We start from the raw sequence: 20857 nt of genomic DNA, 5'->3' as shown, positions 1-20857 counted from the left end.
AGCATGTGTGTGGGTGGGATGCAGTCAGCACACAAAACCACACACTCTCCGGTCTGTGGAAAAACCTTTCTCCATGGAACTGGTCCCTGGTGCCCAAAAGGTTGGGGACCTCTGCACTACATGGAGCAGCCCCAGTGCAGAACTCCACAAACCAGCTCTATGAGTGTGAGAGTGGATGGGGGAAGCCTATTTACAAGTCTATAAAGAGTTGCCTTGTGGTGAAATGAACATATTATTATTAATAACAAAGGGGTTTCCCATGCAAATGGACTGAGATTGGCTACAAGAATTGAAGACCTGAGAGAAAAGGAAAGATTTAAAGAACAAATAAATAAAACATAGTGCAATATAACATTTGGAGGCAGCAATAATTGAAGCTTCTGAGTAATCTTGAAAGGCAGCTCCATATAGACTATGTACGGAAGATACCTCACCCTCCACTGACAGATGACCAATGAAGAGAGACAAGAACTTTGCAGTACCCACATAGAAGTAGCTGAGAAGCTACAAGGCAAGATGATGCCCCAGTCATCAGTAAAGACTCCATCCACATTACAGTGAATCCCAGTACTTTATCAATAAAATGTTGTGCAAACTGAACACAACAGCTGGGTGGGACTTTACAGGATTGTTTCCTTTCCAACAGGGCTACTGGACAGCAGATGTCTCATACAGTAAGGACACTTTGCCTCCCTTATTGTCACATGTAGGCTAAATATGGGCAAATACATTTGCTCAGTCAGATTTGCTACTAGACTTCCTCCACTGGTGCTCCATGTGTTGTTCCTGGCACTTCACCTCCTGAAGGGCTTTACTAAAACCATGGTGCCATCTGGGATGGGGTCCAGAAAGAGTCCGCTTTGGAGCAACAGTAGGCCTGGCTCGCTTCCTGCTACCAACTGCTTATTGGCTGCTGAACAGAACTGCCTGTCAGAGAGCTGGGAAGATCCCACATACCTTCTGAAAATCCATTAGGGTTGAGAGACACTGCCCAAATTGTTTCTGTTGCCTTACAGAGGTTCTGGGAGGCCACCATCATAAATCAGACTAGGATATGATCTGACTGTGGCAAAGGACCAGGAAAATTCCTCCATCTCAAGATCGTTCAATAGCTGCTCAGACAAAAATGAGAGTATGAATGCCCATGTGCATTGGAACTGAGATAGTCTAAGACAAACCATTGTCATCATAGAGGACATGAACTCCCAAAGTTTACCCAAGCCTCTGGAGGCTTGCAGATTGAAGTCCCCCAAAGAGTGTGGGTGCTCCACTACCATAACTGATATGTATCAGTCACTGTGGTTACATCTTACAAGTTATGCTTCTCTAATAAAGATTCTTTAAGGTAAACAATGCCTCAAAGTTCTTTGAAGAGTTTCATCTGTTGGAACCATGACACTTGTAGTTCTGCACCATATTCTGGTAAAGTGTGTAATAAATAAGATATTAATAAAAATTGTTTAGTAGTGTTTATGCATTCAGCTTAACCCGATTACTGTATAAATACATGTTGTAAGTTTGCTTAACTAACTGTATGGTTTCAGTTTACACGAAGAGTTAAGCTGGGGCCAGGAGGGGAAAGGTTCCCAGGTTAAAACAAGGCTAACTCAGCATGGTTTCAAATGGGCTTGTTGGGTCTTTGATTGATGGGATTGAAAGTATTGCTTTTGTGAAAGAGCATATGGTTAATTTGATTCAGATATTAAAATCACCCTAGCAATCAAATGCTTTAGCGAAGTAAGTCAGGATTTGAACTGGTAAAGCTACTTGTGTTTTTGAACTAGATAAAACAGTATTGCTCTCTCCTCAAGAATTGATGAATATCTTCCCCACCCCTAATACTATCTGGACATTCCTTGAGTGTAAGAAGCTAGCTATAGACATTTTTTGATAAACATCTAGTGGAAGGTTGGGTGACATTTTTGATCAAGAGCTATGCTTTTTAATATGATTGGAGTCAATCAAAAGGTTTCTCTCTTTCCAAAATGGATTTGCCACCAAGAATTGCACTGCCAGTATTCTTTGCTTTACTGCCAGACTTTGTCAGAATAAACTTGAGGAGCTTCAAGACTGAGAGAATGCTATTTGCTCACCTATGATCTAGCCCAGTACAGTATTCTTTGTTCCAGGATGAACTGGCCCTCCAGAATTGCTGGATCACCCTCGGCCAGCTGGCCAATAACAAGAGACCCAGGAATTGTAGTTCATCAATTCCTGGGAAATGTTTGCTGTCCCTGCTTGGTTTTCACTGGGTTTCCTCCAGTATCTCAGAAAGATCTTTTGTTTAATTTTCAAGGACCTTTGGCTGGAAATGCCAGATTCATCCTTGAATCGCCTGCTGAAAAGCAAGTGGATTTTTTTTTGCCCAAGTATGTTCTTTCCCTTCAAAAGTTTGATGGACAATAACTTCTTGGCTACCAATCAGGGATCAGAATTGTTTGTTTTCATTTATTGTATATTTGTTACTTATTCCTAATGTTTGAGGTGCTCTGCTGGTTGTCCAACGGCACCCAAGAGCCTTTGCTGCTGCTTTTCATATGTCACAGATACTTTTGGCTACTGTCCAGACAATAGCGTATTCTAAAATTCTGCCACCTAGCTTGATGTTTGATCTAAAGCAGTGGTGGCGAACCTATGGCACGGGTGCCAGAGGCGGCACTCAGAGCCCTCTCTGTGGGCACACACGCCGTTGTCCTAGGCCTTCAGCTGGGTTTTATAAAACCTTTTCGCTTTAGGCCTCCGCCGCCGTGTGCAAAAAAGAAAAAAGGTTCAACCAGTCAATTTCAACTTCTCGCGGGGAAAAAAAAGATCTTGCAAAGTTGGAATTGATTGATTGAACTTTTTAGTCCCACCCAGTCTGCCGTTACCAATGGGCCACACCCACCCAATGGGCCACACCCACCCAATGGGCCACACCCACCCAGCACCCAACGATGCATAAGTGGGTTTTGGATTGCTGTTTGGGCAGTCAGTCTCTGAAAGGTTCGCCATCACGGATCTAAAGGAATGTAAATGCTATTATTCTCACCATTCATCTTAGTGAAGGGTAGTTAATCCTCAAGCTACCTTGCTCAAAGGTTGCATAATAAGGTATGTGCAACAGCCAAGAATTTATAGGAAGCAATTCTTTACAGAGAGAAAAGTATGTAATTTGCTGTTGTCAGATATGATCATGGTTCCCTATGAAGATTCTCATTTTCTTGCAAGCTCACGGCTATGGAAGAGAAGGAAGGCCATAGATTTATGTCAACAGGTGGTCTACTGTCATGGTGTATAGTTGGTACTATGGGAAGCAAAAACCAAGGATAGATTGGACTTAGGAGTAGGAGAGATGTAGTAGGTATAGTAGGCGAGGCTGTGACAGACGGTTAAAAAAGCTGGGATGGTTTCCCACTTCAAGGTAGTGTTAATGATTTGGTGTTGGAAAGCAATCTGGTACCTTAGTTTTCTGGCTTCAAAAGCCAGACAAGGTTTCTCTCTCCTTTTATCCTCCTCTAAAGGCAAAATATATTGCAGCTTCTTACTATCAGAGGTGATTTGCTAGATTTAAATTCAAAGTTGTCATGGTGATCCTGGTGACTATTGTCAAGCATGTGTTGTTATGGTTACCAGTGTTGGTGGGCTTCACTGTAGGATTTGGAGATCATGCTGAAAAAATACAATACAATCCTGGGCTGTATAAACAGAGGCATAGAATCAAGATCACGAGAAGTATTAGGACCACTTTATAAAACCCTAGTAAGACCACACCTGGAATACTGCAACCAGTTTTGGTCACCATACTACAAAAAAGATGTTGAGACCTTGGAAAATGTTCAGAGAAGAGCAACTAAGATGATCAAAGGCCTGGAGACTAAAACATATGAAGAACAGCTGCAGGACTTGGGTTTGGCTATCTAAAGAAAAGAAGAAATAAGGGTGACATGATAGCAATTGAGGGGCTGGCACAAAGAAGAGGGGGTCAAATTATTCTCCAAAGCACCAGAAGGCAGGACAAGAAACAATGGTTGGAAACTGATCAAAGAGAGAAGCAACCTGGAATTAAGGAGAAACTTTCTAACAGTGAGGACAATTAACCAGTGGAACAGCTTGCTTTCAGAAATCATGGGCGCTCCATCACTGGAGGTTTTTAAGAAGAGACTGGACAGTCACTTATCTGAGATGGTATAGGTTCTCCTGCTTGAGTGGGGGCTGGACTAGAAGATCTTCAAGGTCCCTTCCAGCTTCTATTTCTATTCTATTCTATTCTATTCTATTCTATTCTATTCTATTCTATTCTATTCTATTCTATATATAATGTTCTATTCCACTATTTCCTTGACTTGATCATTGTTACTGTTGACAAAGTAAACTGTGGTCAGCAAAAGAGTGAAGTCATGGAGATATTTTTTTTTTGCAGAGGAAGGTTGAAATGGCTGAAGATTAAGTTGCGCTTTGGCTTAATATTTGTTTGTATTGTCTGAAAATGCCCTCCTGTGTTATAAATGTGATATTTAGCATCCCTGGAAATATGTCATGTTGCATTATCAATATGGCTGTGTTCCAAGACAGAGATGGTGCTCCTCAGGTTGACCTGTCTGCCAAAATTTCTCATCTCCCATCTTTTGCATCTCGAACAGCTTGAGTTCTATCATTCATCTGTCCATTTATCCTGGGCCTATACATGGTTGGAGTATATAATGCACCACACAAAGTCAGGTGTTGTCTTGGGCCATTCAGCCATAAACTGATGCAATAGCGGAGAATATACTGTACGTAAGTAAAGGCTGAACCATTGGGTGCTTGATTTTCTTCTTCTTGTTAACCAGATTTTAAGAACATCAAGAACCCAATAAATTAATGCATGATAAGAATTGTAATTAAGCTAATAAGGCTCAGATAATGAGTAGGTTTCAGAACTTTCAACTTAAACTGTTTGTTCCCTGGCATGCTATCACTTGCATCATGTACTTGATGAGTTGAATTTCAGCTCTTAGGGAAACCAAAGTGAGTTATGAGTACAGGTATGAAGCCTGTTTAAGCCTCAACACTTCCACCTCTCAAAAAAAACCAGCTGGTTATGTCACTCTGTTATTGTCAGAGCCTTTGATACCATTAATGGCCATTTATTCTTTCTTTTTTAAAATGTGGCTTCTCAATACAAGAAAAGTGTTGTTTCTTTTTTGCAGTTTGAATGAAATGAAATGAATATTTGGAAAAGTTAAAAATGTGGCCAGATAGAGAACCGGGTTTTTTGTCATAATTTCTTAGCTACATCTGGCTAGATCCAGGTAGCATGCAAAGGCATTAATCATAGTTTATTAATCACTGTGACTGAGCTCACACAACATGCAAAGCTATAAACCAATCACATTTTGTTTTGCTGCAATTGGTATTGGCCAATAACTAGTTAGGAGTCACATGTCTTAAAGACAAAAACCTTGGTTTTCTGTATATCTGATTACAACTCTTATGTTTTCCAAACATTCATTTCACTCATTCAAACTGCAAAAAGAAATAACATTGTTCTTGTATTCAGAAGCCACATTTAAAAAAAATGTTTTGGTATCTTCTTACATTGCGTGATATAAAACTCTTACACTTATATTATGTGATATAAGAAGATGGCGGAACCTGGCCAATTTCCTTTGATCTTGGAAGCTAAGAAGGGATGGGCCTGGACATGACAGCAGGCTCAACTGACAAATCAAATCTGGAAGAGCAATGCTTTCCAAAAAATATGTTTATAGGTGCTTGCCAAGATCTCACCTTAAGGATACTTCAAACGTTCAGTAAGAGGTTGAAAATGTCTGTATGTAACATGAAATAGTAGCTTTTTATTTGTTGGAACTTATTATTCATTGGATTTAGGTCTCACCTTTCCTTCAGAGACTCAAGTGGTGACATGTTACTTGTCATTCCAGATTTTCTTTGCAGTAAAAACCCTGCTAGGCGGGTTTTGCTCAGAGAAAGCAACAGGTCCCAAATTTCCCGTGATCATCCATAATCGCGGGTGGATTTGAATGTTGGCCTGATATATTGTTTTTCCATCTTTTGCAACACCATCGGCATGCTTAGTCCTTCCAAAAAGAACTAAGAAGAACATAAGCTTTTGTTTTAAGGAGGTGGCAAGGTGTAAAGTATGCTATATCTCTTTATTTAATTAGTTGCATGCCTGGACTGGTCTATAAGGAAGGCAGGTGAAAAATAATTTAATAGGTAATAATTTCTTTCGGTAGTGCTAGAAAGAGAGAGGGATACAAGTATGCAATATTTATCTTCTTTCTGGGGTAGAGATCATTTTGCTGGCAAGCTCCTTTTACATGAACATTATGAAACTTATGGGAGTGATCAGGTTGATGGTTCCTATCAAATTTCAAGCCAGGTCTCCTGGGTGCAAAATGAAATATATTTTTTGTAGGTTTTGTGGTATGTGGCTATGGTTACTTTCTTCAAAAAATTGTCTCTGTTGAGTGCTAATCTGGTTTATTCTACTTAATCTGGGACGATCTCCTGTCACTCCCAGATTGAAGCCTTCCTTCTTTTGCCCTGGTTTTTGGCTCCAGAAGATTCCAGATTGCTGATATTCAAAGCTGTAGCAGTGTATGTGACATGTTCTTTTTTTATTTCCATTTAGTTTTCATCTCCATGGGGACAGCAACATCTAAAGAAGAACCCTCCTCTGTAAAGAGTCCAGAGGCTTCAGTTGCTTTCAGCATGATTGACGTCTTCCTCTTCTCCATTGTCATTGGTCTCCTGACCTACTGGTTTTTCTTCCGTAAGAAGAAAGAGGAGATCCCAGAGTTTTCAAAAATCCAGACACCAACAGGAGGAGCAACGTAAGTGGTTGGACAGTCAGGAGCACTTAAAGCAGTGGTTCTCAACCTGTGGGTCGGGACCCCATTTGGGGTCGATCGACCATTTCACGGGGGTTGCCAAGCAAGGCTGTCCGCCATTTTTTTTGTCCGCCATTTTTTTTGTCCGCCATTTTTCCCCTTTTCCAGCGGGTGCCTTACCTCCCTTGGGCTGGGCCAGCTGGTGGTTGGCCTGCTCCGTCTCTGCCATTTGCCAGCTACGCCTCGGCCGGCACAGGGGGCGGAACCAAGCATGCGCGGCGCTCCCGGGCAGGGAAAGTCCTCGACTTACAACCGGTTGGGTAGTCCTCGACTTAGACCAGTTTAGTCCTCGACTTACGACCGGTTTAGTCCTCGACTTACGATTGGTTTAGTCCTCGACTTACGACCGGTTGGGGTCGCGGCATTAAAAAGGTTGAGAACCACTGACTTAAAGAGACCTGGCTTTCTGGGGTGGTGGATGCAGTAGGATTCTCTCACATCTGTTTAGCTTCTAAGAATTGAGTGCTGGATTTGAGCAGCTTGAATTCATTAAGGATTTAGCCTGCACTGAAAATATGGTCTCCTTGGAGTATTTTTTTTTTTTTTTTGCAATATCTTAGTGTATTATTTTATGGTGTTTGTATGCTGCAGTTATGTATTGCCCATCCCTGTCCTAGAAAAATGATCTGATTGGCTAGAAAGTATATTGTCCAGGTCATCTTTCGGGCTCACCAGGTAGGAGAAGACTGCTGTAGTTCTGTTTGAATTACCTCTTGCATATTGGTGTCATTGTGATTAGAAACAAATGCCTATGCTGATGAGGCTATTTCCATGTTATCCATTATGCATTTCCATTTTATCCACAATGAACAAAAGTCTTTTAAAAATAGACGGGGAAAAATGTTGGGTATCTGCTTTCCCCAAATCTGAGTCCTTCTGTAGGACATTAGATCAGTACTCCCTGCATTGGTTTAATGTGCAAGTAATTACTCCAAAGTTGGAATCAACAAGAGACTGGAACCTTTTGAGGAAAAAAGTTAATTTCAACTAATAAACATGTACCCTATTTGGTTGGATCAGCTTTCCCTACTTTGTGTGTTACTGTATTGAAAAAACTAATTAAAAAGCATATTCTTAATAACATAAGCTTAACTATGTTAATTGTATCTGGGTGGGGGGGGAGGGGGAGTGGAGAGAGAGAGAGCTTGTTTAAAGGTACAGAGAGGACCAGAATCTTGGCAGCAGAAGCTTTGCTGTTAAAATAGTATTGTTTTTCTTGATCAGTTTATAGGAGAGCTCATTATAATTTTTGAAAAAAAAATTCTTTCTATTTCCTACCTTTTACTATAATTTTAATAAAGATCATCTTCCACCTGAATTGGGTTAAAACTGCCAACATGATTAGTAGCCATACTTCCAAAATATTGTGCATTGTTTGGAATCATTCCCAAATATTGTTTCCAGTTTGGGACACCACATTCTGATGATTCCAACTAGGACAATTAAGGCCTCAAGGATTGTGTGTCAACTGGGTACTAAGTCCTAGGAGGAAAAAATGAGGGAACTGTGAATGTTTAGCCTTAAAAAAATATGACTGAGGGAAGATATCATATAACAATAGAGTTGGAAGGGACCTTAGGTCAACTTGCTCTTCCATGCAAATATGCTAAAGCCCTTTTCAGAATTGATTGACTGGCCTCTGTATCAAGACCTCGATCAAAGAACTCTTGACTTCATGTATAGCCTGTTCCACAGGTTGACAACTCATGCAATCTGGAAATTTCTCTTGATGTCTAGTCTAAATTGACTTCCTTGTATTTGTAACTTGTTGCCTGGGGCAATAGGGAATAAATTTTGTCCCTCTTCTATGTCAATCCTTCAGATACTTGAAGACTAGATTCTATCTCCACTTGTTTCTTCTGTAGGTTAAACACCCTAAGATCCTTTAACTCAGCGGCTCCCAACCTTTTCTATACCCCACATCCCTAGAACACTTCTGATATATTCTCACACCCCTTACAAAAGTTCAAAATAACAGCCGACGAATTATGCATATACACTATAATTTTGAAAACCCAAGTTTTCACACCTCCTGGAATATCCTCTCACACCCCTGGTTGGGAACCCCTGCTTTAACTGCTCCTAATAGAGCTTAGTTTACAGATTCTTCACCATTGTAAAATCCGTTCTCTGAACTTGCTTCAAATTGACACTGTCAAACTATGTCAAATTGAAAGCTGCCCAGAGTTGGATATAGGATTTCAGTGGGGTCTGACCAAGGGAGGGTGGAACTGGAACCATTACTTTTTATGATCTCTATTCTGTGTTCCTGTTAATATATCCCAAGATAGTCATTTTTTGCTGAATATTAGAAATAATTTCCTCAGGGTCAGGATGTTTTACTAATGGAACCTGTTATTAAGCTGACAGATGGGGCTCAATGGTCTAAATGGCACATCCGGTGTTCTGATCTAGGCATTGGGCTAAAGCAGGGATTTTCAACCAATGGTACGGGTACCACCTGTGGTACATTGGCACCTGGCAGGTGGTACGCGACCGTCCTAGAAAAGTGGTAGCGGGGGAGAGGAATGAGCTGAACCGGTGGCAGCACCACACAAGCCTGAGCGAGAGATGGCTGGAGCTGCAGGGCTGTCAGGGCTCAGCGGAAGCGCCAGGATCAGTGCCGCTTTCCAGCTGATCGGCGCTTCTTTGGGGCTATCAGGGCTCAGTGGAAATGCCAGGATGAGCGCCAGGCTCCAGCTGGAGCTCGGCGCTGATCCTGGTGCTTCTGCTGAGCCCTGAAGAAGCACCAATCAGCTGGAAAGCAGCACTGATCCTGGCACTTCTGCTGAGCCCAGAAGAAGCACCGATCAGCTGGAATATTGCAGCATCTCCAGGGTCTTGTGATTTACATTCAGATGCTTGGCAACTGATTCATATTTATGACCGTCACAGTGTCCCAGGGTCATGTGAAGTGACCAAAACCTGCTGCAACCACCCAGCAGACGGGGGGAATAAAAACCAACCACACCCCTACCCCACCCCCACTGCCAATCCTCAACAGAAATGCTCACAGCAATGAAAACCTTGGACAGGAGGAAGAGCGCCGCTGGGTGGGCAGGCAGGTGTCTTGCTCGGCTGTGGCTTGGGGGGCACTTTTTTCAGTGCCATTATAACTTCAAACAGTCACTAAGCGAGCTGTTGTAAGTCGAGGACTACCTGTACTTTATCACTTTTTTCCTTTTTTTTTTTTTTTGGTCATCAAGTTTTTGACACTTTGCTACGCGACTGGTGGTACTCGAATATTGCCATATCCTAAAAGTGGTACAATGGGTGAAAAGGTTGAAAAGCCCTGGGCTAAAGATATTATTATTCCCAGTCATCTCTGAGATTATAGTGTTAAATTCACAGCCTTGAATGAGTCTTTCCACTTCTGTGAGTCTGTGAATGCTGGGACATTGGTGGTGCTGTAGGGAATGAGTTAGCTCTGAGAACCTGAGAATGAGTTAGCTTTGAGATTAAATGTGCCTGAATCCTTGCATGATTTTCTTGGCCCAGTGACTGAGAAGAAGAGCTTTGGGTCCTGAAGACCTGAGTTCCTAAATGCCCCCAAATGAGTTGATCCTATATATCTCCTGTATTGCCATCCAACAAATCTGGAAGGCACAAGTCTGGGAAACAATGGGAGCTTTCTCCCAACACATCTGGAGGGCATCAAGCTTCCTGTAAGCAAAAAAAAGAAGACAATGCTAATGGGTGGTGCTGAACTCTCATTCCTCCTTTCGATGGAGTTGTGTTACTTTCCAGAATGAGGGGCCTGTGGGAAACAAGAGGCAGTGGGAAGGCTGCTTTATTACCTTCAAGGAGACCTTGAATTCAATAGATAAGGGTTTAGACTTGATTATGTTGACCTTTCTTCTTTCCCACTCCTAATGGAAACAATTTGGACAGGATCTCTTTTATGTATCTTGCTTTCGGAACTTCCAAGTAGCTTTCCGAAGAGGTTCTGCAGCAGCGAAGGGCACTTCTCAAAAAATTTTTTAAAAAAGGAAAGAGTCTTCTATTTATTTTCAAAAGACCTATGATGTAAACCAGTTGCTAAGGCAATGGAGGTCTCTCGCTGAGAAGCTCCCCCTGCTCACTCTTGAATGGTAAAAGTAGGGAGGGAGGGTGCGAGGGTCCTTGGGAATTTTCATTCTTAAAAGTCTTTTTCTTTCTCATTCCTTTTGGCTGCTGCCAGATGTTGACATTCTTGGGTTTGTGCCGGGCCCTCTGGGTAATTCTGAAAGCAGCCGGCACGAATCCCAGAGGATCAGGCTGCTGGTGCCGTCTGACTCGAGGGGTTGGTATGCAGGCTTTGCTGGGCTATAACAAAAGGAGGCCGGCCGCTCACTGGAAGGTCCAAGAGGGGTACTGTGAGGAAGGCTGGAGACGCTTTGCTTCAGAGGGAAGTTGAGCTGTCTGCAGCCAGTATGAAATTGCAGGGTTGTGAAATACTGTGTCTCTCTGCTGTTTCCAATTCACTATGGGTTGCGCATATTCGGCAGGAGAGGAGACTTTTCCTGGGAGGTAAGTTAACCTAGATGGTTTGGAAGCCTGCCCACGATGGCCTTGGGAATTGGGGGTCTGCTGAACAGGGGCAGGGGCTTTTCAAGTCTTTTCAGTGCAAAAACTGGCTTGGCAGCAGCTTTGATTCAGGAAAAGTGCTCTGACACGAACGTGGATGTTGCCACGAGAGGCCACTATTTTGGGGGGGGGGTGATGCTGGGAAGTTTTTCTTTCCTCCGCCCTCCGCACCCGCTTATGTAAAACTGAGCTCTTGCTGTTGGAGAGATGAAATAAAGCAGAAATTTTTATTTGTCAGGGAAAGTTATTTTTCAACTGAAAGCTAACTCTTTAAGATACTTGCCTCGTGCAGGATACCAAAGGAAGAAATGATAGCTCAGAAATAGAGCACATTAAGAACAGAAGAGCTGTGCTACATCAAACTGAAAACCCATTTTTTCACCCCATAACATCCGTGAGCCCCATAAGCAAGAGATAGACACATAGTACCCTCTTGCTGTATTTCCCAAGTAATTCAGACTGAGAGGAATACTTGTTTTGGTAGTAGAGCTAACACACAAGTGTCATTGACTAGACAACTCTTCTCTGTTCGTTATCTGGTTACCTCCAAAGTGAATAGCTGCATTGTGCTTAACTTGGGGTTACCGCTTGGAAAAGCGTTCACAATCTTCTGCTGGCTAGATACTGGGGTGTGTGTGTGTGTGTTTGTATGTATAGGAGAGACTTATTAGTCTACAGTGGCAAAACCCCAGTTTGGTAGTAACTAACTACTAACCTGCTGAACATTTTATTAAACTCTTAGAAGTTTATGCCTTTTAATAAAACATGCTAGTTGGAAAAGATGGACTTTGAAAAACAGGACATTCTTTAAGGCAGTGGTGGCGAACCTATGGCACGCGTGCCAGAGGCGGCACTCGAAGCCCTCTCTGTGGGCATGCGCGCTGCGCCCCAGCCCCGCCTCCCCTGTGGCCCCCTCCTCACCAGCAGCCCCCCTGGAGGAGAGTCGCCCCCGGGCATGGCCCACACGGAGCAGCGCAGCCAAGGACATAGCCGGGGAGCAGGGACAAGACTTCACCCTTGCACCCCATAGCGTGCAGATGATGCTGCAGGGTGTGGGCGGAGGGCGTGACTGCCCTGGCGCTGCAGGGCTGCCTGGGCAATCTGCTGTGGCAGGCCATGGAGGCGGTGCGTGGCCCTTTGGGTGGGCGGGACAGGGGGCAGGTGGGGGCGGAGCAGGCAGGGCAGGAGGTGGAGCAGAGGCGGGGGGAGGGTTTGGGGCACTCGGTCTCTAAAACGTTCACCATCACCGCTTTAAGGTGTTTCAGGCTACTCTTGAATGTGTTGTTTGTTAATCCTTAACAGCTCAGTAATGTTTTTCCCAAGCTGCAAAGGGGAATGAATGTCTGAAGAAGTGAGATTCCCCCTTCCTGTCCCTGTCACTTAGCCATTCTCCATAGGAAGCAGTGCTAGAAAAAGGATTAACTTTTGGGCATTGTTTATGTTCTACTGATAATTGGGGTATGTGAAACAGAGGATCTTGCATGTGGATTGTGAAAAGGAACTTATGCTCCAGGCCGATGTTTCTCAACCTTATGGTTGAGAATTCTGAGAGTTCAAGTTCACAAATCTTAAGGTTGCCAAGGTTGAGAAATCTCGCTCAAGTCTTCTGACTTCAGAAAACATTGGTTATGATGCAGCTGATAGAGACTATTGATCTTGGTCTGGTGGTAAAATAGCATCACCGATCGTTATGCAGTTGCCAGCTCAGTCTTGCTGAACTTGGTGCCTGCTAACTATGATGGCTTATCATCATAGCCCCAAAATAATAATATTATTTATGCCACTGAAATGATAGGAGCTTTAGTTTTGACAGAAGTTGATCAGTAGCAGATTGGAAAATCCGCCGAGCCAATGTGATAGTTTGGTACATAGCTGAAACTGTGAACGTTTCAAAACCAACCCTTTCCTTCTCTCTTTTATAGTGGGCAGTCAGCAAATGAAAACAGTTTTATTGAAAAAATGAAAAAAACGGTAAGCTTCGTTTCATTATTTTCATGTTAGTCCTTACTGAAACAGGCTTGTTATCCGGGTTTTTCCAGCCATTTCAGCCTCTCTTCTGTATTTTGAGGGCCAGCTGGCAGCAGAATGTAGATTTTTTGGGGAAAATATTTTTCAGTATTGGATTCCCAGATGTAGTTGGAGTACAGCATCTACTCTTCTTAATCATGAGGCTGGGAATAATGAATATTAGAGAAAACCTCCTCTGGAGAAGGCTTGTCATGCTGGGAGAAGTCATGTTTGTGTAAAATATATATTTAGCATAAAATATGGCTAAGAAATTAATTATTTGTACATTAACTTTTTGGATTGCCCAGAATCTACAAAATCTAGTTTCTTGGGTGGCATACAAACCCAGTGGTAATACTACAGCTAGTCCTCGACTTAACAACAGTTCATTTGGTGACTGTTCAAAGTTACGATGACACTGAAAAAAGTGACATGACCATTTTTTATACTTAACAACCATTGAAGCATCCCCACAGTCACATGATCAAAATTCAGAGGCTTGTCAACTGACTCATAATTCCAATGGTCACAGTGTCCCAGGGTCATGTGATCCCTTTTTGTGACCTTCTGACACATGCTGGCTGCAACAAGTCATAATAATAATAATAATAATAATAATAATAATAATAATAATAATAATAATAATAATAATAATAATAATAATAATAATAATAATAATAATAATAATAATAATAATGTGATTGCTATCTTTCTTTCTGTTTCTTTTCTCTTTTAGATTATTTTGTAATTAAAATAAAATCCTACAAGAGAAAATACAAATAACAATAGCACTGTCTTAGACTTATATTCAGTGGTGGGATTCAAATATGTGAACAACCGGTTCTCTGTGTGGATGCCGCTTCCGGAAGTCCATTCTGGGCCTGGGCAACAAAAAAATTAGCTATCAGTTCTGCCGAAGTGGTGTGAACTGGCTGAATCCCACCACTGCTTATATTTCCTAACCCTCTCTAAGTGGTTTACAGAGTCAGCATCTTGCCCCCAACAATCTGGGTCCTCAGTTTACTGACCACGAAAGGATGGAAGTCTGAGTCCACCTTGAGCCGGTGAGAATTGAACTGCCAAACTGCAGACAGTTGGCAGTCAGCAGAATTAGCCTGCTAGGCTGCATTCTAACCATTGCCCCACCAGGGCTCTTGAATAACAAATTCCAAGAACAATAAAAACCATACAAAATAAACGCATAAAATCACAATAAAACTAGTAGCAAAACAATATCCAAGAATTTACTTAATTCTTAAACACTTCCTGGTAACAAAGATCAAAAAATAGGCATTATGCAAGTTGTGATAGGAAAGATATTTTAAAAAATGGGGTGCTGCTAATGAAAATCCTTTTTTTTGCCTGCCTTGTAGAAGGATCTTGGATAAAAAATTGGGTTGATTGGATTCTAAGCCACTAGAAAACTCACATTTTATATTGGGCTTAGAAACAAACTAGCAGTCAGGGCAGAAGGCAAGTCATCACCTTAATAGCCTGTCTTAGCCTCTCCCAATTAGCAGCAGTCTGGTTTCCCTACTTTAAAACTGGCATTTCTGGGCTGATTTGAAAATGTTCCCATGTATGCCATGCAATAATCCAGACAGTATTACAATGCTGTCTCTGTCCAACTTGGATAATAGCTTGACTGACTGAGAGAATGTGTCCTTGACTTATGACCACAATTGAGCCCAATACTTATGTTGCTAAGTGAATTGCTAAGTGAGATATTCTTAAGGGAGTTTTGCCCCATTTTATGACCTATCTTGCCATGCTTGTTAAGTGAATCACTGCAGTTTGTTAAATTAGTAACACCGCTGTTAAACAAATCTGGCTTCCCCCTTGACTTTGCTGGTCAGAAGGTCACCAAAGGAGATCACATGACCCCAGGACACTGCAATTGTCATAAATGGGAGTCAGTTGGGGATGCTGCAGTGGTTGTAAGTATAAAAAACGGTTGTAAGTCGCTCTTCTCAGTGCCATTGTAACTTTGAACGGTCATTGAATGAAGTATTGTAAGTCAAGCTCTACCTGTATATGCAAACCAGAATAAACTCATGGTGGCTTACAGCATAAGCAGGCTAGGAGACGCTTTATGGACAAGAAGTATTCCCAGGAGAAGAAATTTGCTGAATATTCACTCTCCCACACTCTCGGCCAAGGAATGCTATCCCAAGAAGCCTCAAGGTGATTCTGTGCCACTCCTTATCTAATCCAGGAGTGAAGTAGCTGCAGAGACCTGCTCTGTAGCTATCAAATCAGCCACTGTCTAGTACAGGGGTAGGCAACCTTGGCTTTTTTATGACTCATGGATTTCAACTCCCAGAATTGGCTCAGGAATTCTGGGAGTTGAAGTCCATGAGTCATAAAAGAGCCAAGGTTGCCTACCCCTGGTCTAGTAGAACAAAGATATATGCTGCTATATATATTTGCAAAACGGGAAGAGAATTAATTTTTCTTTTCTTTCAGCACTCAGCCAGGGTGGATCCTACATGTTAAACGTTAAATTTAATTGACCACTTTTTCCTCTTTTTTTGTACACTGTTTTTTTTAGGGCTGAATGTATGTTTTTGTTTTGTTTCCTTTTGTTTTTTTGTTTTTGTTTTACTGATCTGTATTTTATTCTCTCTGATAAAACAATACATTTAAATTAAAAAAAAGAAGAAGTATACCCCCAGGCTCTTTGCCTGATCCTTTAGCGTTGGGTTAACCAGCTTGGCTCCTGCAATCTTTTCACATAGTTTTTGTGCAACTCCCAGTGTGATTTTGGCCGTTTTAAACTCCTCCTTTTTTCCCTTCTGTTTGCTGACTCTGAATTTGGCCATACCAGCAGGAACAGACTTGCCCTAAAACAACGCACCTCATCCTAACCCGAGTGCCCATCTAGGATGCAATTTGCTGTGGCAAAGAAGCTACTAAAAAGTCCAAGAGAACTTCAAGCTGATATTTCACATAATGTATCCCTATCCCCTTTCTGGTCATCCAATAGAAAGACAAGATCATTTCTGCTTTCAGTTTGGATTTCAGTGATCTAGAGAATAGGCCTGGAGTTAATCAACTACCACTCCTCCGATCCAGTATTGGTGAAAATAATTTATAATTATTTTCATCCTCCATTTGCTGGATAGGTTTCTTTAGGAGTGACCAGATCAGTTTGTTTATTAGATGCCAGGACTTCCCACTTTCTCAAGGAGGAGTTTATAAGCTGTTGGATAAGTAGGTAGTATACATTTCCTTTAGTTTGTTTACAATTTAAGACAAAGAAAGCACAGAGAACAGTTAACACAATAATTTTAGCATTCCCCAAAGAATTGCAAAGGGTTTTTGAATATGCATTTGTTTTTTTCTGGAAAAACCACATGTAAAGTGTTAGCTGTAACTTGTTCAGTCTATTCTCTACGCGTTCTGTTACTAATTAGCTTTACGAAAGATTTCATGCTTAAGCTTTATGTAGAGTTGCCTGCAACTGAATATAGGTATTGCCACATACTTACACTGCAAAGTGGTTGATGGATAAACACAGGTTGCAGATGGCTATAGTTGGGCTGATATGCACACCTCCCAAATCCCAACTGTGTGTTGTGCAGAGTTGCATGTCCTTCCTGTTCTGTGCTTTGATGTTTATCCCCTAGCCAGAATGTTGCTGGCAGAAATATAAATGGGACATCTATACAACCGTCCCAAATAGCAGAGGCATATGTTCCCTGATGTTTAGTGTCAGAGAAATCTACTTGAACCTTTACAATTGGAAACGTTTCCTCAGGAAACTTCATAACAACAAATGGAGTACAATTCCACTTACACAATTTAAAGGGGGAAATAAAAACTCACCCATCTCATATAATACCTAGTTTTGTCCCAAGAGAGGGCAAGTGATATTACATGCATTCTGATGAACACATTGATGCAAATTACACATGTAATTGAGGTCATGGAGCAGGTGATTATCATGTCTTCTAGAGATGCTTAATTTTTGGCTTGCCTGAAAGGTGTGCCAAAAGTAAATATGTTTCCCTCTGATAGACTTTGGAAGAATAAATTAATTTCTGTTTTGATTTCAGACCTGGTTGGTGATAAAAGTAGAAATTATGATCTAGAACTACTGTAATGCTCTCTACATGGGGCTTCCCTTGAGGAGCACTCGGAGGCTCCAGTTAGTTCAGAATGTGGCCGCGCGGGCGGTGATGGATGTAACGCCGCTGCTGCGCGAGCTGCACTGGCTGCCTGTGGTCTTCCGAGTGCGCTTCAAGGTGCTGATTATCACCTTTAAAGCGCGCCATGGCATCGGACCTGGTTACCTCCGAGACCGCCTTCTGCCACAGATTACCTCCCACCGGCCGATACGCTCCCACAGAGAGGGCCTCCTCAGGGTGCCGCCAACCAGACAGTGTTGGTTGGCGACCCCCAGGGGGAGAGCCTTCTCTGTCGGAGCGCCCACCCTCTGGAACGAGCTGTCCCCAGAGATCCGGGTGATTCCGGATCTCCCCTCCTTCCGCCGCGCCCTCAAGACTTGGCTGTTTCAGCAGGCAGGACTGGCTTAGGGGGTATTTTAATTGGTTTTAATTGGTTTTAACAAAATTTTAATAGAGCGGCCAATTCAAATATTTATTCTTAATTATTTTAGATTTGTATTTGGTATTTATGTGGGATTGTTTTAAACTGGCTGTAAGCCGCCCTGAGTCCTCCGGGAGAAGGGTGGGGTATAAATGAAATAAATAAAATAAATAAATAAATAAAATAAATAAATAGAATAAGTAGCTTTATTGAAGCTGAGCAGTTCCAAAGTCATTGCTAAACTTACTTTATCATATTTTGTTTTCCTTCCCAGGGAAAAAATATTGTGGTATTCTATGGATCTCAAACAGGGACTGCTGAAGAATTTGCCAACCGCCTTTCAAAAGATGCTCATCGTTACGGGATGCGGGGCATGTCTGCTGATCCAGAAGAATATGACGTGGTATGTTCTCGGCAGTCTTTCCACCCTTTTCAATCCTTGCTGGTGTCACCTGAATTTGAGGTTACATTGTCCTACCAGCTCTGCTGAGATTCGAATTTACTAAATACCAGAAGATTGCAGTCAAGGAAGTGCTCACGATGTGCATCAGGAGGAGAAACTCTTAATGTGCATAAGTAATAATTCAGTCTTTCCCAACCTGGTGCTATCCCTATGTGATAGGACTCCAGCTTGCTGAATTCTCCAGCCAGTGTGGTTTGACAAAATAGGAATTTATATAAATTTTAGTTCCCTCCACATTAGGACGGCAACTGAATTGGGGAAGATTGCATAAGAAGAGCAATAGCACTTATACACTGCTTCATAGTGCTTTACATTCCTCTGTAAGTGGTTTACAGAGTCATCATGTTGCCCCCGACAATCTGGGCCCTCATTTTATCGATCTCAGAAGGATGGAAGGCTGAGTCAATCTTGAGTCAGTCAGGACTGAATTGCTGGCAATCAGCAGTGTTTAGCCTGCAATACTTCATTCTAATCACTGCTTTCTACTAGCTAGAGCAGGGGTAGGCAACCTTGGCTCTTTTATGACTCGTGGACTTCAACTCCCAGAATTCCTGAGCCAGCTGCGCTGGCTCAGGAATTCTGGGAATTGAAGTCCACGAGTCATAAAAGAGCCAAGGTTGCCTACCCCTGAGCTAGAGTCTACTAACTTTTTCTTCCTGATGCCTCTCCAATTTCTCCAGCAGAAGGGAAGCAGCAATGTAGCTGCACTAGGCTGCCAGGATCTAAAGAACAAAAACAGGTTTTAATTTTCCTTCTTCTTTAGACAGCAGGGGCTGGGTCTATAACTTCACGCTTCTAAGAGTTCTACTGTTATCTTCAACCTGCAGGGAAAATTGCAATCAGCACAGTTGGATAGCTTCAGGTTGGGGAAAGCTGCATTCAGTTATAATTTAGTGTAATTATCACTTGCTGTTTTAGCGAAGCATGGCCTTGTACGCTGAATGCCTTGTCATCTCTCAAAAGGCTCTGACAAACTTTCAAAATTAAGATTATAATAATGACAACCAAAATAAAAGAATGGCTGGAACTGTATGACATTTAGATGATTTTTGTGAGAAGAAAAGGAATCGAGTGAAGTATTATCAAGTCTTGCTCAGGACCTGAAAACCTAAGTCAGTGATGGCGAACCTTTTAGAGACCGAGTGCCCAAACTGCAACCCAAAACCCATTTATGCATCGTTGGGTGCCGGGTGGGTGTGCCCCATTGGTTGGGTGTGGCCCATTGGGTGGGCATGGCTGTGGTGGTAATGGCAGACTGGGTGGGACTAAAAAGTTCCAATCAATCAATTCCAACTTTGCAAGATCTTTTTTTTCCCGCGAGAAGTTGAAATTGACTGATTGATTGAACCTTTCTTTTTGTACACGGCGGCGGAGGCCTAAAGCGAAAAGGTTTTATAAAACCCAGCTGAAGGCCTAGGACTGGGGCGACGGTGCGTGTGCCCACAGAGAGGGCTCTGAGTGCCGCCTTTGGCACCCGTGCCATAGGTTCGCCACCACTGACCTAAGTGAATCTTGTAGAATCTCCAGTGTTTTTCTTAACTTGTTAGCATTGTGGACGTGGATTTCTCCTGGATAGAAAGGAAAGCTGGTGTTTCTGAGTTCCTTATTTTGTATACCCTCTCTCTCATATAGTCGGACCTGACTCATTTGTCGGAAATTGAAAAGTCTCTGGCAATCTTCTGCATGGCCACCTACGGAGAAGGGGATCCCACCGATAATGCCCAAGATTTCTACGACTGGTTGCAAGACACAGATGCCAAACTGTCTGGTATAAAATATGCGGTGAGCTTCGATTATTATCTCTTCGCTGCTACTCTTGTGGCGGGAGACAGTGGATATGATGCTTGAGAAACTAAAGGGTGCTGCCTAGAAGTTGAGACCATTTCATTGCAGTGGGGATATGAACTCTGAATATACAAAACCCACCAGGATGCATCCCTTATGCACTTCAAGAAAGCTAGGGGGTAGTCCCAGAAAATTATTATGATCAAGTGTTATGGTTATCTTCAATTCCTGACACGAATGCTCATTTTGCAAATTCTAATCTGAGAAGAATCAGAGTCATATTAGAGAGGGAAGTCCAAAGGGCAAAGGGCAAAGGTTATTACTTGCACAAGTGCATGTATGCAGAGTTGGAAGATATTTTTAGACCTCACCTAGCTTAACTCCCTGCTCAGCATGGATTAAGTAGAGCAATCCAGATATCCTTGTTTGTTCAGTCCTTGTTTGAAGACCATCAGTAAGGTCCCCCTTCTTTCCCATTCTCCTCCTGTTCTGTTGAATGTTCAAAATTTCCAATTCCTTTCTACTCTTATTTTTACAGCAATTGTGTTTACTGAGAGTTATTAGGTATCGGTAGGATGGTGTTCACACCCGCACTCCCTTCTCCCAAGCA

General features: G+C 42.3%; 1 protein-coding gene across 3 annotated transcripts in view; it reads left to right on the top strand.

Annotated features, from left to right (window-relative positions):
- The window catches only part of LOC107290035 (NADPH--cytochrome P450 reductase), a 51884-nt gene that overhangs the window by 12055 nt on the left and 18972 nt on the right, over positions 1 to 20857 (top strand). For 2 of the 3 annotated variants that reach the window (XM_015818876.1, XM_015818874.1), the window contains exons 2-5: positions 6617 to 6818; positions 13364 to 13412; positions 18274 to 18402; positions 20095 to 20244. In XM_015818876.1, coding sequence (XP_015674362.1) covers positions 6628 to 6818; positions 13364 to 13412; positions 18274 to 18402; positions 20095 to 20244 — 519 coding nt within the window. In that variant the 5' untranslated portion in view covers positions 6617 to 6627. Of the gene's footprint in view, positions 1 to 6616; positions 6819 to 11280; positions 11385 to 13363; positions 13413 to 18273; positions 18403 to 20094; positions 20245 to 20857 lie in introns of those variants that run through there. The other variant, XM_015818875.1, reaches the window with a different exon arrangement.

The sequence above is a fragment of the Protobothrops mucrosquamatus genome, unplaced genomic scaffold (assembly GCF_001527695.2).
Source record: "Protobothrops mucrosquamatus isolate PMUCROS unplaced genomic scaffold, P.Mucros_1.0 scaffold807, whole genome shotgun sequence".
In the NCBI taxonomy this organism is placed as follows: domain Eukaryota; kingdom Metazoa; phylum Chordata; class Lepidosauria; order Squamata; family Viperidae; genus Protobothrops; species Protobothrops mucrosquamatus.
Note: the sequence above shows the minus strand (reverse complement) of the source record. Positions and strands in the feature narration are given on the sequence as shown.